Source organism: Pinus tabuliformis, chromosome 3_2, assembly GCF_031772625.1.
Source record: "Pinus tabuliformis cultivar Carrire ecotype Pingquan chromosome 3_2, CPIR1, whole genome shotgun sequence".
Lineage (NCBI taxonomy): Eukaryota > Viridiplantae > Streptophyta > Pinopsida > Pinales > Pinaceae > Pinus > Pinus tabuliformis.
Genome location: NC_142302.1, coordinates 1,021,209,339 through 1,021,229,815, shown reverse-complemented (window position 1 = coordinate 1,021,229,815; position 20,477 = coordinate 1,021,209,339). Strand labels below are relative to the sequence as shown.

Here is a 20,477-nt window from a genome sequence, read left to right as displayed (position 1 = left end):
TAGGAGTTAGCTGAGTTTGGTGGTCCCCAGTGGGTTGATAGTTCCCCGCATATCAAAAAGCAAAAATATGTCTGGCTCACCAAAGTAATAAGACTGATTATGAATGTGTTTTCTGAATCACTGAAAATAAAATGAATTTACTAAAATTGAGTGAATTTACTAAATTTGAATGTTATCCTTCATGGCACTCTACACAAAATGAACCAAAACTGAAACTTATTGCATTTGTTATAATTGGCTGTGCTCGATAGTGCTTGTAATAATAAATCACCAAGCATAAACGCGTTGATCTAATAGCTTTAATTTTCTTTTCAAAAAGCCGAAGCAACTGGATATAAAACTTTGGTGGTGAAAATTTGTCTGATTTTGACGGGAAAAAAAATTCCAAATCCATGATAACATGGAAATATGGGTGTACCTGGTCATGCCGCTTTAATCTGAAATGAAATAATATCGGTGGCAAGAATGCCATAATCGCTAAAAACGCAAAGAATCGCACAAATGTCCTGGACGAGAACCTGCGCCTCCTTCTCCGGAACCACTGTGAAGAGAAGGACGAGGGTTTAGCCATTAAACCCTTTTCTTCCATCCAATTCCGTCACGAACTTTGGTTTTTAATGCAGCAGTACAAACCCCACATTCGCCAAAATATTCAATTCAATTGTTCTCGGACAAAAATCGCGGTCTCATTTCTCTTAAGTGCAGGTTGGAGAGATTGTTCGAAATCCAAGGATAAAAAGTCACTATTCCATTCATTTCTGATAGATCAGCGTACCAGACAGATTGTAAACTACCTTTGTCCCTAAACTTGGTTACTCAATAAAAATAGCGATGGCCACTGTAGTTGCACACAGACGTAGTTGTAATGTGTTTAAGATGTCGTTCTTTTGAAATTAAAAGTATCCTGCGTCTCATTTCGAGGAAATTGGGATTCATTCGCTTCGTTGGTTTTGTCGATTTGGTGAGGGAATTGTAAAGACCATTGACCTATTCAACGATTACGATTCTTCAGCTTCTCATCATCACTCGCAGTTCAAGGCATCGAGTATTGAACTCTGCATATGTAATCTTTGATTACCTTGGTAATCACAATTTGAAAAGGTCATTTATTGCTTTCCATGACATTGCTCGGAGATGGAATGTGAAGTTTCACGAATACGTTGTAAATGGGCAAATAATTTGATCGAATATAAATTTTCAACGAAAAGGACATGTTAGATGGCATTTCAGGGAAATGTTTGGGACTAATACTTATATTAAAGACTGATTTTTGGATTTTTTATTATAATAATTGTTTTTTAAATCATCATACATGGTAATGTATTTTAGTTTTGGAAAAAATATAATAAATATTTAAATTTATACCATTAAATATATTTCGTTGAAAAATAATTATTTACTTGAACTGAGATTTAAATTTTATGAAAAGTAAGTTTATATGAATAGTTATCACTTGTAAATTAGGTGTTCGAATTATTGTGATGGTGTTCGAACTATTGTGATGTGGGAGTATAAAGAGTATGGTTGCAAGGAAGCCAAAGAAAATCATCTAAAAAATTTAAGATGATGACTAATGATAATGATGTATAGAGAATAAAAATTTTAGGTATGAAGACTTGTGATGGAAAAAAAGTTGATGAACCTAAAGGAAGACCTATGATGTTAAAACAATTAATAGACCATGTACGAGAAAAGGCTTCCTAAAGAACTGGCACATACTCTCATTGGCTACCCATGTATTCTACCCATGTATTATGATGGATGTTGACTTTTTATATGGGCTCCAACATATGTTTGTGTTTGCAGGTACATGATGGAAAGCCAAGAAGATTGAGAAAACTAAAGATCCTAGATGAAAATAGAGAGCGGTAAAGACTAAAAGCAAAAATAGAAAATTAATCAATTTCATGAAAAATATGTATTATGAAAAAGACATGAAAAAATAATTCTTACTTGTAATAATTAGAAAATCATAATGTTCTAGACTATTCTAGAAAGTCTATATAGGAATAAAAGATTGAGAGAAATGAGATATATTAGAGATGAATAGCACTAAAATTATTCATGGAAAAACTTTGAAAAAATATTTTCAAAAATATTGTGGAGAAAATTATAAATATAGTTATACATTTGGTTTGAACAACATATTTAATTTTGGTATACATTTGGTTTGAACAACATATTTAATTTTGATATAATTGTTATGATCACCCGTAATTGCATAAAAAAGCATGTGCACACTAGTTGTAAGACTGCACATGATTGATAAATTAATAAGAATTTCCTCTTCGGCATCACCAGTCAAGATATTAGTATCCTTGCTTTGCTTTGAAATTGCAGAAAATGTGTTTATGAATTAGAATTTGGAACTGCATCATCTTTGGTACCCACGCTGGTCTGAGCTCTACTCCTTCACGGGAGATCCCAAGACTCTGATCAGAGAAATGTGAACCTTAATCTACTATACGGGAGTGAATAGATTGGTTTTCTGTATCTAGGTTATTTGTCCATCGCCCCTTTGTTGATTGCGGGAAATCTCCAATCCTCCCCCGTGCATATTTTGGCTCTGCGGTAGAAACGTGTGGCTCATTCTGACGAGAACGCGACGAACATTGTCGAGCTTGGAGAGAATAGTATAGGATTCGAATACTTGACTCGGATTTAAGAGAAGATACGAGACGAAATGAGGAAGTCATTGAGATGCTTCTCATATGCAACCGACCGACGAAGGATATTGGCAGAGACAGTGTTCGAAGTTTTAGGCCAAAATATACAGAGGACCGCCGAACCAGCATCATAAAGAGTATAATAGAATAATCGAGGGCAGCGCAAAGCAAAAATTATATTCTATTCATCTCAAGTTCAATCCCCTAACAAATGTGATGTCAAACGTAGAAGCAACGAAAATGGCCGCAGCAGAGGAAGGAAGCCCTCTTTTACCCGAGGAGGTACTGCTCAGGAAGTAGTCATTCTTGAATAAAGAGAAGCCATGGGATCGACCATGGACAGCCTCCCGAGGGGCAATGAGAATGTCATGGGGTCACTTGTGACGCGATCTCAGAGGAATTCAAGCCTTCTCGTTTTCTTTGGTAGGAACGCTGAATTTCGCACTGGCAATCTTGAAGTTTACTTACGGATGTGAAAGCATTTGCAACGGCGGCACCTATCTTACAACAGGCCAAATCCTTGACTTATTTGAAGATACCAGTGCAGCTGAAAATTCTCATGATTATGAAGCGATTGGTTGCCGATGGGAGTGCGAAGTCGCACAAGTGTCCCTCTGTTTAAAGAGGAGTGGCTGCAAGCTGTGATGAAAAATGAAGGAGACGAGCCTCACCGGGTTGCAAGATTTGAATCAGAAAATCCGGGGACTGTTCATTTAGCAATCCCGGTAAGGAGATTCCCAAATCGAGCTCTTCTTCGTTTGACAACTCGACCAATGTAATTTGAGTTCTTAAGATAGAAAAGAGAATGTACCCAATTTGGCGTTGGATTTTATCTATACCGTGAATATGAGTCGCAGTAATAAGCCGAAATTGTTTTGCACAGACGCCAATTTCTAGATACGGGAAAAATAGTATTCCGAGATAAGGAAAGATATAGGATAACGCTAAGGGAGAAACATAAAGAGTAACGACCATCTTTGTATAACTTAACATAATAAATTTTGAGATTGTTTAAGAAAGTGAAATCAGGTTATTCGAGGACTTATATAACAATAATAATGTAAGGAGAGATTTGTCGAGGGAAAATGGAGTCGTTAAGGGGAGGGGTAAGGAGAGATCTCTCGAGGGAAAATGGAGTCGTTAAGGGGAGGGGTAAGGAGAGATCTCTCGAGGGAAAATGGAGTCGTTAAGGGGAGGGGAGCGATTTTTAGAGTATGGTTAGGGCTTCGAATATGTAGTATGGGTCACTGCAGTTGGCAGTTTACCCATCTTGATGGACAGCGTTGGGCACGGACAGAGTGAACATCCGTTGGACTCAAGGAAATGATGGGCGCTCAACCTATACCCCTCGTTTTTTACCATAACGGATGTATTACTGTAGTCGTTGTGTGCCGGAACCCTATCTCCCCTGCTCACGGTGTACAGGCCCCCGTTATTTGCCTTATTATCCGCTCTAATCCCTGTTTTCCCTGACGGTTACTCTCAGGCAGCTGGCGAACTGTTTTAACCGACAGCAATGGACCTCGACCTTGTTGACTACTCGGAAGAACCGCTGGTGGAGGGTTCTATTTGGTTGACCTCGCATGTTACCGCGGATGGTATGACTCCTTATAGCTGCATATTGACAGACACCATTGCCGGTTTACCTCCGATTTCGGGCCCTTCGAATGCTTCGGTGACCTTGTCGGACGACCCCCCGACCTGGCCGACCCTTTCCACTCCTCCGCCGTCACCATCCTCACTAGGGTTTGTCTCGGGTTGCATTAACCCTAACCCTACGGATAGTGGTTCTGACCTACCCCCTCACCCATCATCCTCTGGTGTCAATAACCCTCTTCCCAGTTCCTCTGTCGCTACTGACCATGAACCCTTCATCACGCCGCTTACATCTGCCCCCCCATCTAGCAACGATACAGTCATCCCACCCTTATCGGACACCTACCCTTCTAACCCTCCTCTTTCATCTGAGGATCCACTTGAACCAGGGAAGTATACCGACCGGCCTAGGGATATTGTAGCTAATTCGCAGCCACACAAGAAATACAGGTGTTTTAGATCAAAAGTCGAAGACGTTATTCTCAGGCTCGGGGAGGACATTCAGCTTGGGGATGCGATGGACTTTGTAGACAGAGTCCTTGTTGGAAGAATCCAATGACGGAATTACTCTTCGGCTCGTTTAAAATCATGGGCTTCTAAGGTTTGGGGACACCATTTCGCTGACATACCCTTTGTGCAAACTTTTGTGAGGGGTTGGTTCACGTTAAGGTTCGCCAGACCTGATCACACGAATTGGGTATTGTCTTCATTTTGGCACTTTGAGCATGTGCCTGTCCTTCTGAAGAGATGGACTCCACTATTTGACCCAGAAATAGAGCAGATTGGGGTTGGCCCCATATGGATTAGGCTGTCGGGGCTCCCGCTACAGTTTTGGTCTGAAGACATCTTTCGCCGCATTGGGAATTCTCTCGGCACATATCTGGAGTATGACAAGTCTTATCAATCCACGGGCATGATGGCCTATGCCAGGATATTGGTACACATGGATACCAGAGGGGGATTATAGGAACATATCACTATATAATGGAGGTCATACTCCTGGAAACAACTTCTAGATTACGAAGGGGTACCTTACAGATGCCAAAGATGCCATAAGGTGGGACACATATTCAGGGACTGCCCTCTGAACAATAAGGCAGGACAGAGGATGAATGAAAAGGAAGTGGATGTACCAAACCCTCAGGCACAGGAGCAACCTATAATGGAAGAAGAAGAGTTGCCACACCAGGCACCAGAAGAAGCTGAGAAGGCACATGAGAAAGGGACAAAGAAGAAGCGTGGGAAAGCACCACTCCGGCCACCCTCTCCACCTCTGATGAGAGCTCAGGCGGCTATAGGGGATGCATTTTCCACGGGTATGTCAATTCCTACACTCTCCACTACTTTTATTTCGACTGCATCTCTATGTAATTCTTCTACATACTCCCCTGCTATATCCTTTGATTTTACTTCGGCTGCACCACATTGCATTGCACGTGCATCAAGCACACATCAGTCCTCTGGCCTCAACCTGTTATCCTCCATTAATCTGAATTGCCCTATCAGGTCCCCCCCTCCTGTTTACTCTAACTCCCAGCCTTACATCCCAGAGGTACCTTTGCATCCCCTACATGATCCATCCATGAGCTTTGAACCTCGATACCCCCTGCGCTCGAGGGCACGCTCACGAGGCCCTGATGCCATTGGATTTGGTATTGATTCTACCCCTTTGCTTCCAAAACAACCTCGGGGCCGACCCTCCTCACTCTCCAAAGCTAAACATCTGGCAGGGGAGGAGATTGCTGCTGGAAAACAAAAGACTTTAGACTGGGTTCTTAGAGCAGAGCATACCCTTGATCCCCCCCATGAAGATGCTCTCCTTTAACTATCGAGGGTTGGCTAGCCCTGGGAAAAAATTAGCCATGTGAAGACTGATTGCCTCTGAAGTTGTAGATATTCTCTTTCTCCAAGAAACCCTAGGCCCTGCCAGCACTATTACCCCTCTACTTGAATCATGGTTACCAGGATGGTCATTTCATTCTCTAGACGCCACTGGAAGATCAGGGGGGTGGCTTTGGGCATAAACAATCGATCCATTAAGCTGGATAGGGTATGGGGGGATATGGATTCATGGGAGCTGATATATACTCATCCACCCTTGAATCTGATTACAGAATTATCAATGTATATGGCCCTTGTCATGATAGGGCTGATTTCTGGAGGAAATTATTAAATTCATCCATACTCCAGCAAGATAATATCATTTTGGGAGGGGATCTGAATTTTTCCATTGGATTTGCGGAGTCTTGGGGCCATCAAGCACAGGTGGATATGCTATCAGCATTTTTTGAAAACCTCCTGGAGGACCATAATCTTGTTGACATTCCCTCTGCAAAGATCCAGCCTACCTGGAGGAACAACAAAACTGGTGAGGCTAGCCTTGCCAGAAGGCTTGATAGATTCCTAATCAAGGAACCCTTGGCCAACAGAGGTTCCCGCATCAGACAATGGGTGGGATCTGGGGGCATATCTGATCATAGGCCAATATATCTTGAATTGAAGGATGTCATTGATAAGCCAAAAGCCCCATTTAAATTTAACTCCTCCTGGCTTAGGGATGCAGACTATATGAGGATGGTGACTGACTACTGGAAGGCTCATCCTCCAGGTGTTGATGGGAATTTTACAAAAGATTTTGCTCACAATCTAAGGGAGCTGAAAACCTTATCCAAAATTTGGGCTCACAGGAAAAGAATACAGGATGATCACATGCTCAGGGTAGTTGAGGAGGAAATTTACACATATGAGGAGAATACTGGAGGGATTTTTTCCACTCAAGAGCACAAGGACAAGATTGCCTCACTGATGCACAAGAGGACACAAATCCTGAAGGACAGAGAAGAGAGTTGGAGGTTAAGAAGTCGGGCAATTTGGCTTAAGGATGGGGATGATAATACCAAATTCTACCACAAATTTGCCAATGGGAGGAAGGCGATCAATACGATATGGGAGTTAAAAAATGAGCATGGACAAGTTGTACATACCTTCTAAGAACTGGCAGCACTGGCTAACTCACATTTTAAGGGCATCTACAAGGCTCCCCCCATCGCCACCTTGGCAGAAGTGATGCGCACTGCCCAGCTCTTTCCCAGATTTGTGGATCAGGAGGCAGAACTGGAACTTACAAGAGAAGTCACTTTAGAAGAACTTGAAGATACTTTAAAATGGTTCAAGAAGGACAAGAGTCCGGGGCCGGACGGTTGGACAATGGAATTTTACATTGCTTTTTTCGACATTATTGGGATGGACCTGTTAAGGATCATTGAAGATTGTCGAAGGTGTGGGAGGATGTCTGAAGCCTTCAATACTACTTTCATCACCCTCATTCCCAAATCTGATAAACCTTCCACCTTTGATGACTTTAGACCTATTTCACTGTGTAACTGCATCTACAAAATCATTGCTAAGATTATTGCCAATTGTCTCAGGCCAATCCTGTCCTCGCACATCTCCCCTGAACAATTTGCCTTTCTTCAGAACCGACAGATACATGAGGCGGTCGGTACAGCCCAGGAACTTCTTCACACTGTCTAGTTAAAAAAATTGAAAGGCATGATAATGAAGGTTGATTTATCAAAAGCGTTTGACAGAGTAAGTTGGCTCTACATCCGAATGTTGTTAACACACCTGGGATTCCCTTATGCATTCATTAAATGGATCATGTGTTGTATAACCAATGTTACTTACAACGTACTTGTCAATGGATCTGCATCCCCTTTTTCCATGCTGAACGAGGGCTCAGGCAGGGCTGCCCTCTATCTCCTCTCTTATTTCTTCTTATCATGGAGGGACTTAGCAGACTTATTGGAGAAGAACACAGGCAAGGACATATTGTAGGAATAAAGATCACTAACACTTGTATTTTGACACACCTACTCTTCGTTGATGATGTACTTATCTTCCTTAATGGGGGCATAGGTGACTTAACATCATTGCACAATGCCTTTGGAATGTTTCAAAAGGCCACAGGAATGGTTTTGAATGAAGCAAAACCCACCCTCACATCTATAGGTTGCTCACAACATGAAATACAATATGCACTTCGGAGATTTCCATTTACTTTCCTCCCCCTGGAAGATGGCCTGAGGTACCTTGGTTATTGACTTAAGCCTCATGGATACAAAATTGCTGATTGGACCTGGCTTATTACCAAGGTAGAAAAACGACTCAATATATGGTACCACAAATATTTGTCAAGAGCTGGTAGACTGATCCTGATTAAGGTTGTATTGGAAGCAACACCAGTATACTGGATGATGTTGGCTTGGATTCCTAGAGGGATTCTGGCTAGATTACAAAATATTTGTTGTCGGTTCTTATGGAAGGGGAAACAGCCTGGGAGAATATTTGCATGGGCCAGATGGGAGACCCTTGCTTTGCCCAAGAAATGGGGAGGATGGGGGATTAAAAGACTGGATGTCTTCTCCAAAGCGTTGGCGGCAAAGCTGGGATGGCAACTGATCAACACCCGCAGTCTATGGACAAAGGTAGCAGTCTCCAAATATATTGCCCCTTCTAACACACTTGATTGGATCAGACAAGCACAGGGGAACACCTCAAACATTTCTATCATTTGGAAGGCAGTTATAAATGCGATGAGTCTCATTCAGAATGGTTTGACCTGGAGAATTCAATCTGGATCATCAGTCCGCATTGGGGAAGATCCCTGGGTCGGCTATGGAAATGCACACAGGATACCCGATGAGTTGAAAATACACCTTGTTGAACAAGGCATCACCCATATATGTCATATTGTTGTCAATGCTCGTTCTATCATGACACCACATGCTTGGAAATCGGGGAGTACTTTAAATATTCCACTACACTGGCATTAGTACTGGCACAATTATAAAAATGCACTGACGAAGGCCCACATCAAGATTATAGAAGGTGAAGATGAACTCATATGGGCATAAGTCAAACATGGTTCATATTCACCTAAAGAAGGATAACTGGCTTTAATGGAACCACATAAACCACAAATCATTGAGCCTTTGTGGAACTTGTTGTGGAAACTCAAAGAGGCTCCCAGAATTAGGCTGCTAATGTGGTCAATATCAACAAAACCCCAACTGGTGCAAATTTGATGAAGAGATCTTTTCAAGGATCATTCTGGTGTCATCTTTGTAGGAACTATTGTGAAGACAATAATCGTATTTTTCTGGAATTTTCTATTACACAGGAGCTTTGGAATAACATTCATACATCGTTCCCCTCACTATGTCAGTGGCAGGGTGCAAATATAAAAGAAGCTTGGAATAACTGGTGGAGTGCCACCTCAGGAAAGGAGAGGAACTTGCCATTACTTACATGTTGGGCTATTTGGATAGCTAGGAATCGTATTATCTTTCAACAGAAGGCTCCCCACTGGCCCTCTATTCTGTCAAGGATACTTGCTGACTATCATCTCATCCCAGATGAGACCACCCATCCGCACAACAGGAATATCAGACCTGAAGCTATAAATACCTCTATACTGTGGGCATACTTTGATGGATTGGCCCAGGAGATAGGCTGTGGGGGGAGCCATACTTCATATATCAGAATCCCATATCTTTAAAATCCAAATGGGCCTAGGAAGGGGTACTAATAATTATGCAGAGCTCATATCGGCCAAATTCCTCATTCAATTTGCATTGGACAAACAGTGCAAGAACCTACAACTTTTTGGGGACTCAAAATTAGTATGCAATTGGATAAATAAATCATCAAACTGCAATGCATACACATTGAGACATATCTTGGATGAAATCCACAGGCTCATCTTGATATTTGATACTTTTGTTTGCCATCATATTTTCAGGGAGCGCAACACAGTTGTCGATCTCCTATCCAAGGAGGCAGCGCACAGGCATGATGGCACTTGGTTGATTCATGAGGAGAAGGATGGTGTTATCTACCAACACTATCACAGACCGTTCATAGATCTCACTACATAACTGGTTCGCTCAACATGAGCCAGGTAGAAAATTTTGAATATATGTAAATATTTATATCTTTTATGTTATTATGTCAGCAAAACTAAGATGAAACTATGTTCTCTCTATGAAGAGACTATTTTTTGTTTTTTTGTTGAACATTTGTTGCTCCCTACTTGGAGTATCTTTTATCATTGTTAACTTATACTGGACATGCTATGCCTCTCATACTGCATATGCTTTTGCATCTACAAAATGTAATTTTCAAAATATTAATGAAAATTACGACTTTTTCTACGGGAAAAAAAGAAAGAAAGAAAGTGAAATCAGAGTTTAATTGAAGCAAATTGCAATCACCTTTGCAAGGAAAAATGGGTATTGTTGGGAAGAAAAACATTGAAATATCACATTCACTGACTCTAGAAGTGAAACCATAATTTAATTGAAGCAAATTGCAATCATCTTTGCAAGGAAAATTGGGTATTGTTGGGAACAAAAATATTGAAATATCACATTCACCGACTCTAATTGTTCTTGGTGTAGATATTATAGGAAGTTGGTGAGATATCTTTGAGTATTGACAAAGAAAGAGGGCATATGTTGAGATGATGCAAAAGTGACTACAAAGATACACATAAGACACAGGTAGTGCTATGAGGATGGAAATTTATGGCGTGTATTGATTTGAAGATTGATAACGGGAAATAGGTATAAATTTGTTGTTTTGAGCCATGATTATGTTAGGGATTTTAAGAAAGTCAACCGACTTAATGAGGTTGTTGTAAGAATATTTTATACATAACATTCTAAAAAAAAAATCTTCCCTAGTCTTGCAAAATGTATGACCAGTGGTCATGTTCTTGCAATGATACTTGAGAAAGAGAATGTCATTGCTCAATGGTGTGCATTGATTGGGCCATCTAATGCAAAAGGAAATGAGGTTGTCACACCCAAAAAACATTGGAGAAATGTGTGGGTTTGACTCACCAAACAATTGTGTCCATGGGTGTGATTCATATCAATATGTTGCTCAAGAGATTGTATTTTTCTTTGCAAGCCATAAATCAGGAGAAGTTATCATTGGACATGATGAATTCTAGCTATAAAATTAGAATTTTCCATTAAGGAACTATGACCATAGCAAAATTATGATAACCTTATTATTCAACCCATGTTTACAAACATATTGGAGATGAAATCAGAAGTGCATTGGCAACTTATCAGAGGGTCAAAGTGACGGGTTAAGTAATATAACTAAAAGACAAGTTGAGTTCAATTTAAAAGAAAGTCCATGCAAAGTGAAAAGTTTATAAAGCCAAGGTCAGGTCAAAAACTTTGATCATGTAATGAAGTCAAGTTTGAAGACAAAGTTGCTCGGAGGGAGTTGTAGATCTCCGCATATTTTGAAAAGGATCATTGCTTCAACGGTGCCAATGACAATGTTTAGAAGGAGGTGAAACTTTTACAAATGAGAAAGTAAATGGCCAAAGTAAGTAAAGTTCATATTATGACCTTTTGTGAATTGATGTTAAGAGTTATCTCCAAAGATATGTTTTGGAGGTCAAATTCAAAAATATTTTTTGATGTAATAAGTTAAAGCCAAGATTTTTACTATTATGTTATAAGCAACAAGAGAGTCATAAAAGTCCATGTGAGTAAAAAAAAATCTTGGTTATAAAGTCTTGATTATGTAATAATCATCAAATTAAAGATAAAGAGAAAGTTCAAGTTGAAGCTTAATTTCAAGAGTCATTAAGAAGTGGTTGATGTATAATTTATTGTATGAAAAAGGGTGCATGATCTATGTTCCCTGACACCCTGTTATAGTGGCTACAACCACCCTCCAAAATTTTGTTTTAGCTTCGTTTCGGAGCCTCCCTACCAACCTTTCACAACAGCATGTCTTGCCTTGCCAAGTACACAAACTTCAATGTTTTTCTTGCAGAATGACAACATGTCCATCAAAGCTTGTTGCATCCCCATCACAGGTTGTTTCACCATACTTGGTCCAGCTGCAGGCTGAGCAGCTCCCTCAAGAAATTGGGAAATTCTGGAGGGGAACTAGCCTTCCCTCCAAAAATTGCACAATGTTGTCTGGCAGCCAGCTCGGCTCCAGGATTGCGCAAATTTGCTTGTCACTATTCACTGAGAAAATTGTGCAATTCCTCCTAGTAGGGTTGCTTAGCCTAGAAATTGTGCAATTTTGGGCAGCAATCAACTACTCAGCCCATAAATTGCACAATCCCTCTAGGCAGCCAGCTCAGCTCCCTCCTAGAAATGCGTTTTTTTTCCTCCTAGTTGAGCAAACTGTTGCATGTGCAGTTGAGTTGACTGATTCCCTCCGGGACCGAGAAAAACTAATTTGCATGCATGGGCTGTTTATCCCAAGGCAGCATGCAAAGGCATCCCTTGATTCATGGATCTATTTTTAGCAGCCAAAGGTTACATGCAAGGATCATTTCAGAAACCTCCCACCAAGTGTTGCTCTTCCTAGATTTGTGGCATACGCATCACAACTTCAATTTTATCAAAACTCATGAACCAGACACTGCAGAGCTCATTCCTCGCATCGACCTTGCAACTCTGACACCCCACATTACATCTAGGAGTCATCGGTACATTTAGCTCAGTTGTTTTGGGGTAAGTCCGCTTTCCATGACTTGCGTTGTGTTTCTGTCACTTTTTGTGTCTCGCGTAGTGTGAGTGTTGTCTGCTTGATTTTTGTGAGCACTTGCTCTCATTTACATGTATACTAGCTTGTACTAACACCATTTCAGTTTTCGTCAAAGTTTCACTGTTATCGCATGCATGAAATTGTTTTTGCACGGACGGTCGTCGTTGTGGCGACTCACTTCACACTGTAGGAATTTACAAGGTAAGTTCCTCAAACAGAAGACCAAAGGACACCGCTCACAAATAGATCATAGATCAATACACCAGTATACTTGACGTGGTTAAAACCCTCCAAGAGGGAAACAGTCCACCGCCTCAACCAATGCGGCCACTTCAGGCAATTTATTAATAAGAGAATGAAAATTTACATAAGCTTCTCTCATGAACGGTTACCCTACAAATGACCCTCCATGCTCTTCAAATAGAGATCATGGACTAATTGGGTGCTAAGCCATGGATCAAGTGTTGGTAATACAAGAAGAGTATCGTCGGATCACTTCATGTCTAGAACATATCGTGATCGTCAGATTATAAGTTACAAAAGTACATAGTAAAGAAACACACTTTGCCTAACTCTACACTAGACCAAGTTATACTTAACTATTTCCTATGTGTCAGAATATCCTAACACCCCCCCTTAAGAACAACTTGGGATGTGATTGAAAGATGTACAAATATGACACAATAGGAGAAGGAAGGAGGCATTAGAGCCTATCCCCCTTTAGTGACAACTTCCTGAACTCCAACCATAAATCGCAGTTTAGTAAACTTCGCCTCTGTGAGAGCCTTTGTAAAGATGTTTGCAACTTGATCATCTCTTGAACAATATTGCACTTCAAGAACATGGCCATGAATGAGCTTTCTGATGAAGTGCATGTGCAGTTCAATGTGTTTGTTGCCCTGATGTTGAACTAGATCTTTGCATAGTTGAATGGCACTTTGATTATCACACCAAAGTGTAGTTGGATGCTGCTGCTGAAAGCCAAACTCTGACAGGATCTGATGAAGCCACAAGGCTTCCTTACTAGCTTTTACGGCACCATGATACTCTACTTCTACTGAAGAAAGAGAAATGGCACTTTGTTTCTTGCAAGCCCGTGTAATAGGTCTAGAACCAAGAGTGAACACATAACCTATAGTAGACTTCCGATCATCAGGGTCACCAACCCAATTGGAATCAGTGAAACCAAACAATAGAGGAGATGCTTCTACACTGTAATGAATACCAAACTGAACTATACCTCGAACATAACGAAGTATTCTTTTAGCTACTTTCCAATGACTTTCATGTGGGTTTTGCATAAACCGAGCAATAAGGCCAACAACAAAGGAAAGGTCAGGATGAGTATGGGTCAGATACAAAAGTTTTCCTACAAGTTGACGGTATAAGGTAGCATCAACTTCAGGGAAATTACAAGTGATTGAAATTTTGGCTCCAAATTGAAAGGGAGAAGGGGCTGGCTTACAGTCTTCCATGTGAAAATGGCATAGAAGATCACAGGCATACTTGGATTGGGAAAGGGAAATACCTTCCTTGGATTGCAAGACATGAAGACAAAAGAAAATAATGCAAGTGTCCTAAGCATGCCATTTCAAACTTCTTTTTAAGGTTGGACTTCACATGGTTTATAAGGTTTGGATCACTACCAGTAAGGATAAGATCATCAACATAAAGAACAAGAATGATAAGAGACTTACCCACTTTCTTGGTGTAGACAATATTGTCAGAATGACACCTAGAAAAGCCAATTTCTAAAAGAAAGCTATCCATTTTGGCATACCAGGCCGAGGGGCTTGCTTGAGACCATAAAGGGATTTCTTAAGCTGACATACAAGGCTAGACTCTGTTTGTATAAAGCCAGTGGGTTGTTCCATATAGATTTATTCATGCAAGAAGGCAGATTTAACATCCATCTGATGGACTTCCCATTTGAAAGAGGCAGCAAGGGAAAGAACAGGGTGGATAGAGTTCATTTTGGCAACAGGGGAGAAGGTTTCAGTATAGTCAATGCCTTCAACTTGTGAAAAACCTTTAGCAATAAGACGAGCTTTATGTTTATCAACTTTTCCATATGGTCCATACTTGGTTCTGTAAACCCATTTGCATCTAACAAGTTTTCATCCCTTTGGAAGAGGAACAAGATCCCATGTATCATTTGCCAATAATGAACGATATTCTTCATTCATAGTTGTGTCCCAATCTGGATGGCCTGAAGCTTCTGCAAAGGTGTCAAGATCATAATTCGTTGAAGCTTGAGCCAGTAAAGAAGAGGCTCTATCGAACTGAGAACATGTATGTCACTGATCTGTAGGATCACTGGCAAGAGCACCTGTTGTATCTCAAGTAGCATGAACCCATTTTGGAAGCTGAGGAGTTGAAGGAGGATCCTGAGAAGGTGAAGGAGGATTTTCATCCTCGCTGTCATCATCTGAAGAAGAAATATTTTCAGAAGTAGAAGGGATAGAGAGAGGTGGCACATCCGCCGAACTAGGCTCGTAGGCCGATATATTTTCAGCAAACTTTACATCTCTTCTAATGATAACATTTTTGGACTTAAGTGGAATAAGTTTATATATTTTGACATCTTCAGAATATCCAACAAAAGTACATTTTTCACTCTTCAGTTCTAAAGCCTTATGTTTCTCATCTGGAATATGGTCTCATGCTTCACTTCCAAAAACACGAAAGTGACTTACATCTAGTTTAATTGAGCTCCATGCTTCTTCTAGAGTGATATTCTTTAAAACCTTAGTAGGAGTGCGATTTACTATGTAATTTGCACATTTAATTGCTTCTGCCCAAAAATTAAGACTAAGTCTTTTAGATTGAAGCATACAATTAGCCATTTCCTTTAAGGTGTGATTCTTTCTTTCAGCTACGCCATTTTGTTGTGGAGTATATGGAACAGTATGTTGCATTTGAATTCCATTCTCAGTGCAAAAGTTAATGAATTTGTTGTTAACATATTCTCCGCCATTATCAGATCTTAGCTTAAGAATTTGATGTCTAGATTGTTTTTCAACAAAGGCCTTAAAGGCCAAGAATATGTCAAATACTTCACTCTTGAGTTTTAAGAAGTATACCCAAGTGTGTCTAGAGAAATCAACAATGAAAGTTAAGAAATACTTGTATCCAAAGAATGAAACAATTGGAAGTGGACCACATAAATCACTATGCACAAGTTGTAAAGGCGCTGAGGCGTGCCAAGAGGCACGTTTTTCAAAACTATCCCAATGATGTTTTCCAAGTACACATCCAGAACAAACACCATCTCTGAAAGATACCATTGGAAGACATGTCACCATATTTTCTTTACATAGATTCTGACAGGAGCGATAGTTTAAATGACCAAATCGCTCATGCCAAAGTTTGCTCACTTCATCATTATGAGCAACAAATACCAAAGGAAGATTGGATGACCCAAAGTTGTTAAACTTATACAACCTTGTAGAATCACCAGCAACGCCAGTAGCTAGGATCTCTTAGGACCTTAATTACAACATCGTGAGGTGAAAATTCAACGATTTTACCTTCACCTGAATGAGTTATTTGATATACAGATAGAAGGTTGCAGGATAAGGTTGGAACACATAATACATCATTAAATTGACCATTGTTTAGATGAACAGTTCCAGTCCCTATAACACTAAGAGATCTATCATCACCAACATATATATTTTTGGTGTTAAAATCATTTAAAGAAGAAAACATGGCTTTGTTTTTGGCCATGTGATAAGAAGCTCCAGAATCAATGAGCCACTCATGAGAATGAGAAGAAGAAGATGTATTTAGTACATAACCAGACCGAGATGCTTGACAACCACATATAGAAAGTGTTATTCCTGAAGATGAAGTTGAAGTTGAAGAGTGCTCCAAATGGATGTTATGTTTCTTCATTGTTGCTTCCAAGGCTTCCATCCTTTTAAAGCATTTGGATTCTAAGTGGCCATCTCGATTACAAAAGTGGAAATGTTTATCAGTCTTCCTCCCTTTGTTTTTATTTGCCTTCATTTTGTTGAAATGATTTTTCATTTTGAAACTAAAATTGCTTAGGACCCTTATTTGGTTTAGGAACATTCTTTTTAGGATACTGCTTCTTAGGATTCTTTGAATTTGGTTGTTGTTGGGCGGCTAAGGCTTTCTTAGAAGAATTTCCAAGATTAAGAAAACCAAGATATAAGAGCTTTTCTTGTTCTCTTATTAAAGAATCACAAAAGGCATCAAAAGACTGGGACTTGTAGTCTTGTCCTTGAGAAATAAAGGCTTCTCTAGTAGAATGGAAGGTGGAAACAAACAAAGAGTAGGCTGGTCCCAACTTAATAAGAATGGAATAGATAAAGCTACCATCTTCTTTCTTAACCTTAACACCTTCCACGAGAAGTCCAAGGGTCTTGAACTTGGACAAAAAATCTTCAATGGAAGAAAAAATATTGGGGTCTAATGTAATCAACTCATTTTCAAGTTGATGGGCTCTAATTTCATTTTTAGTTCCAAAAACTTTAGTGAGTTGTTTCATTGCTTCATTAGGAGTATCAAGTTCTGCAATATGGAATCTAAGGTTTGGAGAAATAGACATGCCTATCAACCCACGTGCTTGATCTTGCTTATTTTCCCATTTGGCTGCCTTATCTTCATCTTGAGGTTTGGTTTTTTGGCCTGAAGCTATTATGTAAAGACCTTTACTTCTAAGTAAATCCATAATGTAGGACCACCATTGGAAATAGTTGGTGCTGTCAAGAATAACTTGGCATGGACTTTCCATTTTAACAAAAACTGAAGTTATAGATGTTGAAACTAAGTGTTCAATGGAAAGATCTCGAAAAATTAGGCTAATTAAAAAAAACGGCTCTGAAAACGGCTTCCGAATGAAGAAGTTATGGTTTTTTGAAGAAAACTTGTTGAAGATGCTGACGAAGTGCGTGAATGTGCAGATATGAATGATAATGTTATATTTAAAAAAAATCTCTCTCATATCCAAACTTAATCTAATTAGCTCATTTAAAAAAAAAAAAAAAAAAGATTTTATGTGACTCACTTTTATAAATAAGTGAAAGTCACTTTTACAATGGTACTTTATGAGTTACCCACTAAATTGTAATGTAAATAAAAGATAAAGAGACTTTAGGATTATAAGTGACTCACTTTTTATAATGGGTGAAAACACTTTTACATAAAGTAACTTTAAAACATAAGTTACATGTGTTTTTTGAAAAAGTAACTCAACAAAAAGAAAGACTTGAACTCAAGACCTCTATTTTCATAAAGTAACTTTGGACCAAGTGAGCTAGTTTAAAAGGTTAGTAATTTTTGAAAAAGAGGAAGGGGTTTTTCTTTAGTCACTAAAGCTTTAGGGTGCATGTTTACTTGGAAAAACTCTTTTTTTTTTTGCCTACAAAACAAAAACCACAAAACCCAATACGGACATACAAAAAAAAATACAAACCTTATGGCTTGAAGTTAGCTTTAGCCGGAAACTAAATATTTTCCTCAATGTTTTTGATTTTCCAAGATCACACTAAGGCGTGGCGGAAAAGAGCATACGTATGAGAAAAATCATTCCTTTCTGTTTCTGATTTACCCATATCTTACAGATTCGCGGGGAAAAGAGGATACGTAGAAATGAAAGGTATAGATCCAGTAATAAAAAACAGAGAGCTAAATAAATTGAAATAAACAGAGAGATGAATAGCTAAAACTGCAAATAAACATTGTATACCTCCAGATCTTTAAAATGACATAGCTAGGTCTATCAGAAACCTTTCCGCGTGAAATGAAAGGGGTTCCTCACTGGAACAAATGCTTCTAACACAATAGAGCAATTCTCTCGGGCCGAAAGCAGTCAGAAACAGTAGATATAGGAAACGATAGTTGGATGCAGTTGTACCGGCTTCAGATTTGTATCACCAACGGATGCGGTCCTCAAATAGCTCTAATACCATGTAGAAATTTACAGGGTAAGTTCCTTAGACAGAACACCAAAGGACACCGCTCACAAACAGATCATAGATCAATACACCAGAATTCTTAACGTGGTTAAAACCCTCAAAGAGGGAAATAGTCCACCACCTAAGCCAACATGGCCACTTCAGGCAATTTATTAATAAGAGAATGAAAATTTACATAAGATTCTCTCATGAACAGTTACCCTACAAATGACCCTCCATTCTCTTTAAATAGAGATCATGGACAAATCGGGTGTTAAGCCAAGGATCAAGTGTCGGTAATGAACTGTCAGATCACTTCATGTCTTGAACATATCGTTACCGTCGAATTGTAAGTTACAAAAGTACATAGTAAAGAAACACACTTTACCTAACTCTACACTAGACCAAGTTATACTTAACTATTTATTATGTGTCGGAATATCCTAACACACACACACACATGCATGCTTTCTCGTTTCATGAATCTTGCACTTATTGTTTTCATGAATGGTCATTCACTCTTGTTTGCACTCATTTCATCATGCATTCACACTTCTCATGTTTTCAGTTGCCCGTCGGCCAGACTAGGCTGCCTTGGCCCGGACCGTACCTCGCCTGGCTAGCACTATGCATTTCCGGATGCGAAGGCTCTGCCTTCCCCCCATAAATTGCACAATTTTAGCCAAGCATTGACCTCCACGCTTGCATTGCGCAATTATTGGAGGTAGTATCATGTTGGCCCCAGAAACTGTGCGATGCAGTTTGCTGGTTGCATGTCACTGTTGACTGAAATTGTGCATTTCACAGTTTCAATCCTCAACAGGCCAGGTTGGACTGTGCATTGCGCAGTTCCAGCAGTCAGTCAGCCTCCTAACAGCCTAGATTGTGCCTTGCGCAGTTTTTGCAGTCAATCTCCCAACCTCCCGATGGAAATTGTGCAACCTTCATGATCAGTCACACAGGTATGTTGCAAGTTAGTTCTCAAGTTAATTTTGGTTTTTGACTGACAGATTGCTTGCCATGAATGTTTCCATGTATCCACGTATCGCAAGTGTTAATCGACCTCTTAGCAACACAGATACAATGGTTTCAGGAGAGTAGAGTCAAAGACACCATTCAAAGCACACTTGGGGATGTAGTCGATCAAGTGTCTATGAACTTGCCTACCCACGAAGACATCAATTTGTTCGTAGACAAGGACATCAAGATATGATGACAGTAGCATCACAGCAAGCAACACCATCAACAGTAGTTGAAGGCAGCATACCAGATGTAATGAACGCAAGAGGAAGGTTGTTGACAACACAGAGGCGGAGCAAAGTTGCAAGCTCAAGAAGATACACTTGTGATGAAAGAAACTTTGGAAACTCAGGGTATGAGGTGATGGCGTGACATTAAGATCGCACGAAAGCAGAGAATAGAACAGAGAAGGAGTTGCATGTGTTGAAGCAGCAACTCAAGGAAGAACAAGAGCTGCACAGATGAGAGAATGAGTTGCAGCGAGAACAGGTACAACAGGGGGCACAACATGCATAGACGGATGAAACTGCACCTGTACAAGTTGTAGATTCACCCCAGCAGTTGGCACGGAGCAAAAAAGGTGAGTAGTTTTGTTGATCGCATGCAAGGGAATTTATCAAAATGCATGTCACTGTGCGCACGCATGTGATCCAACCCATTTGGAACACTCACCGAGGTG

General features: G+C 39.9%; 1 protein-coding gene across 2 annotated transcripts in view; it reads right to left on the bottom strand.

Moving 5' to 3' along the window:
* The window catches only part of LOC149184059 (glycerophosphodiester phosphodiesterase GDPD4-like), a 250,566-nt gene extending 249,404 nt beyond the window's left edge, over window positions 1-1,162 (bottom strand). For both annotated transcript variants that reach the window (XM_089417391.1, XM_089417392.1), the window contains exon 1: window positions 419-1,162. In XM_089417391.1, coding sequence (XP_089273517.1) covers window positions 419-589 — 171 coding nt within the window. In that variant the 5' untranslated portion in view covers window positions 590-1,162. The remainder of the gene's footprint in view (window positions 1-418) is intronic.
* Window positions 1,163-20,477: the final 19,315 nt, after the last annotated feature.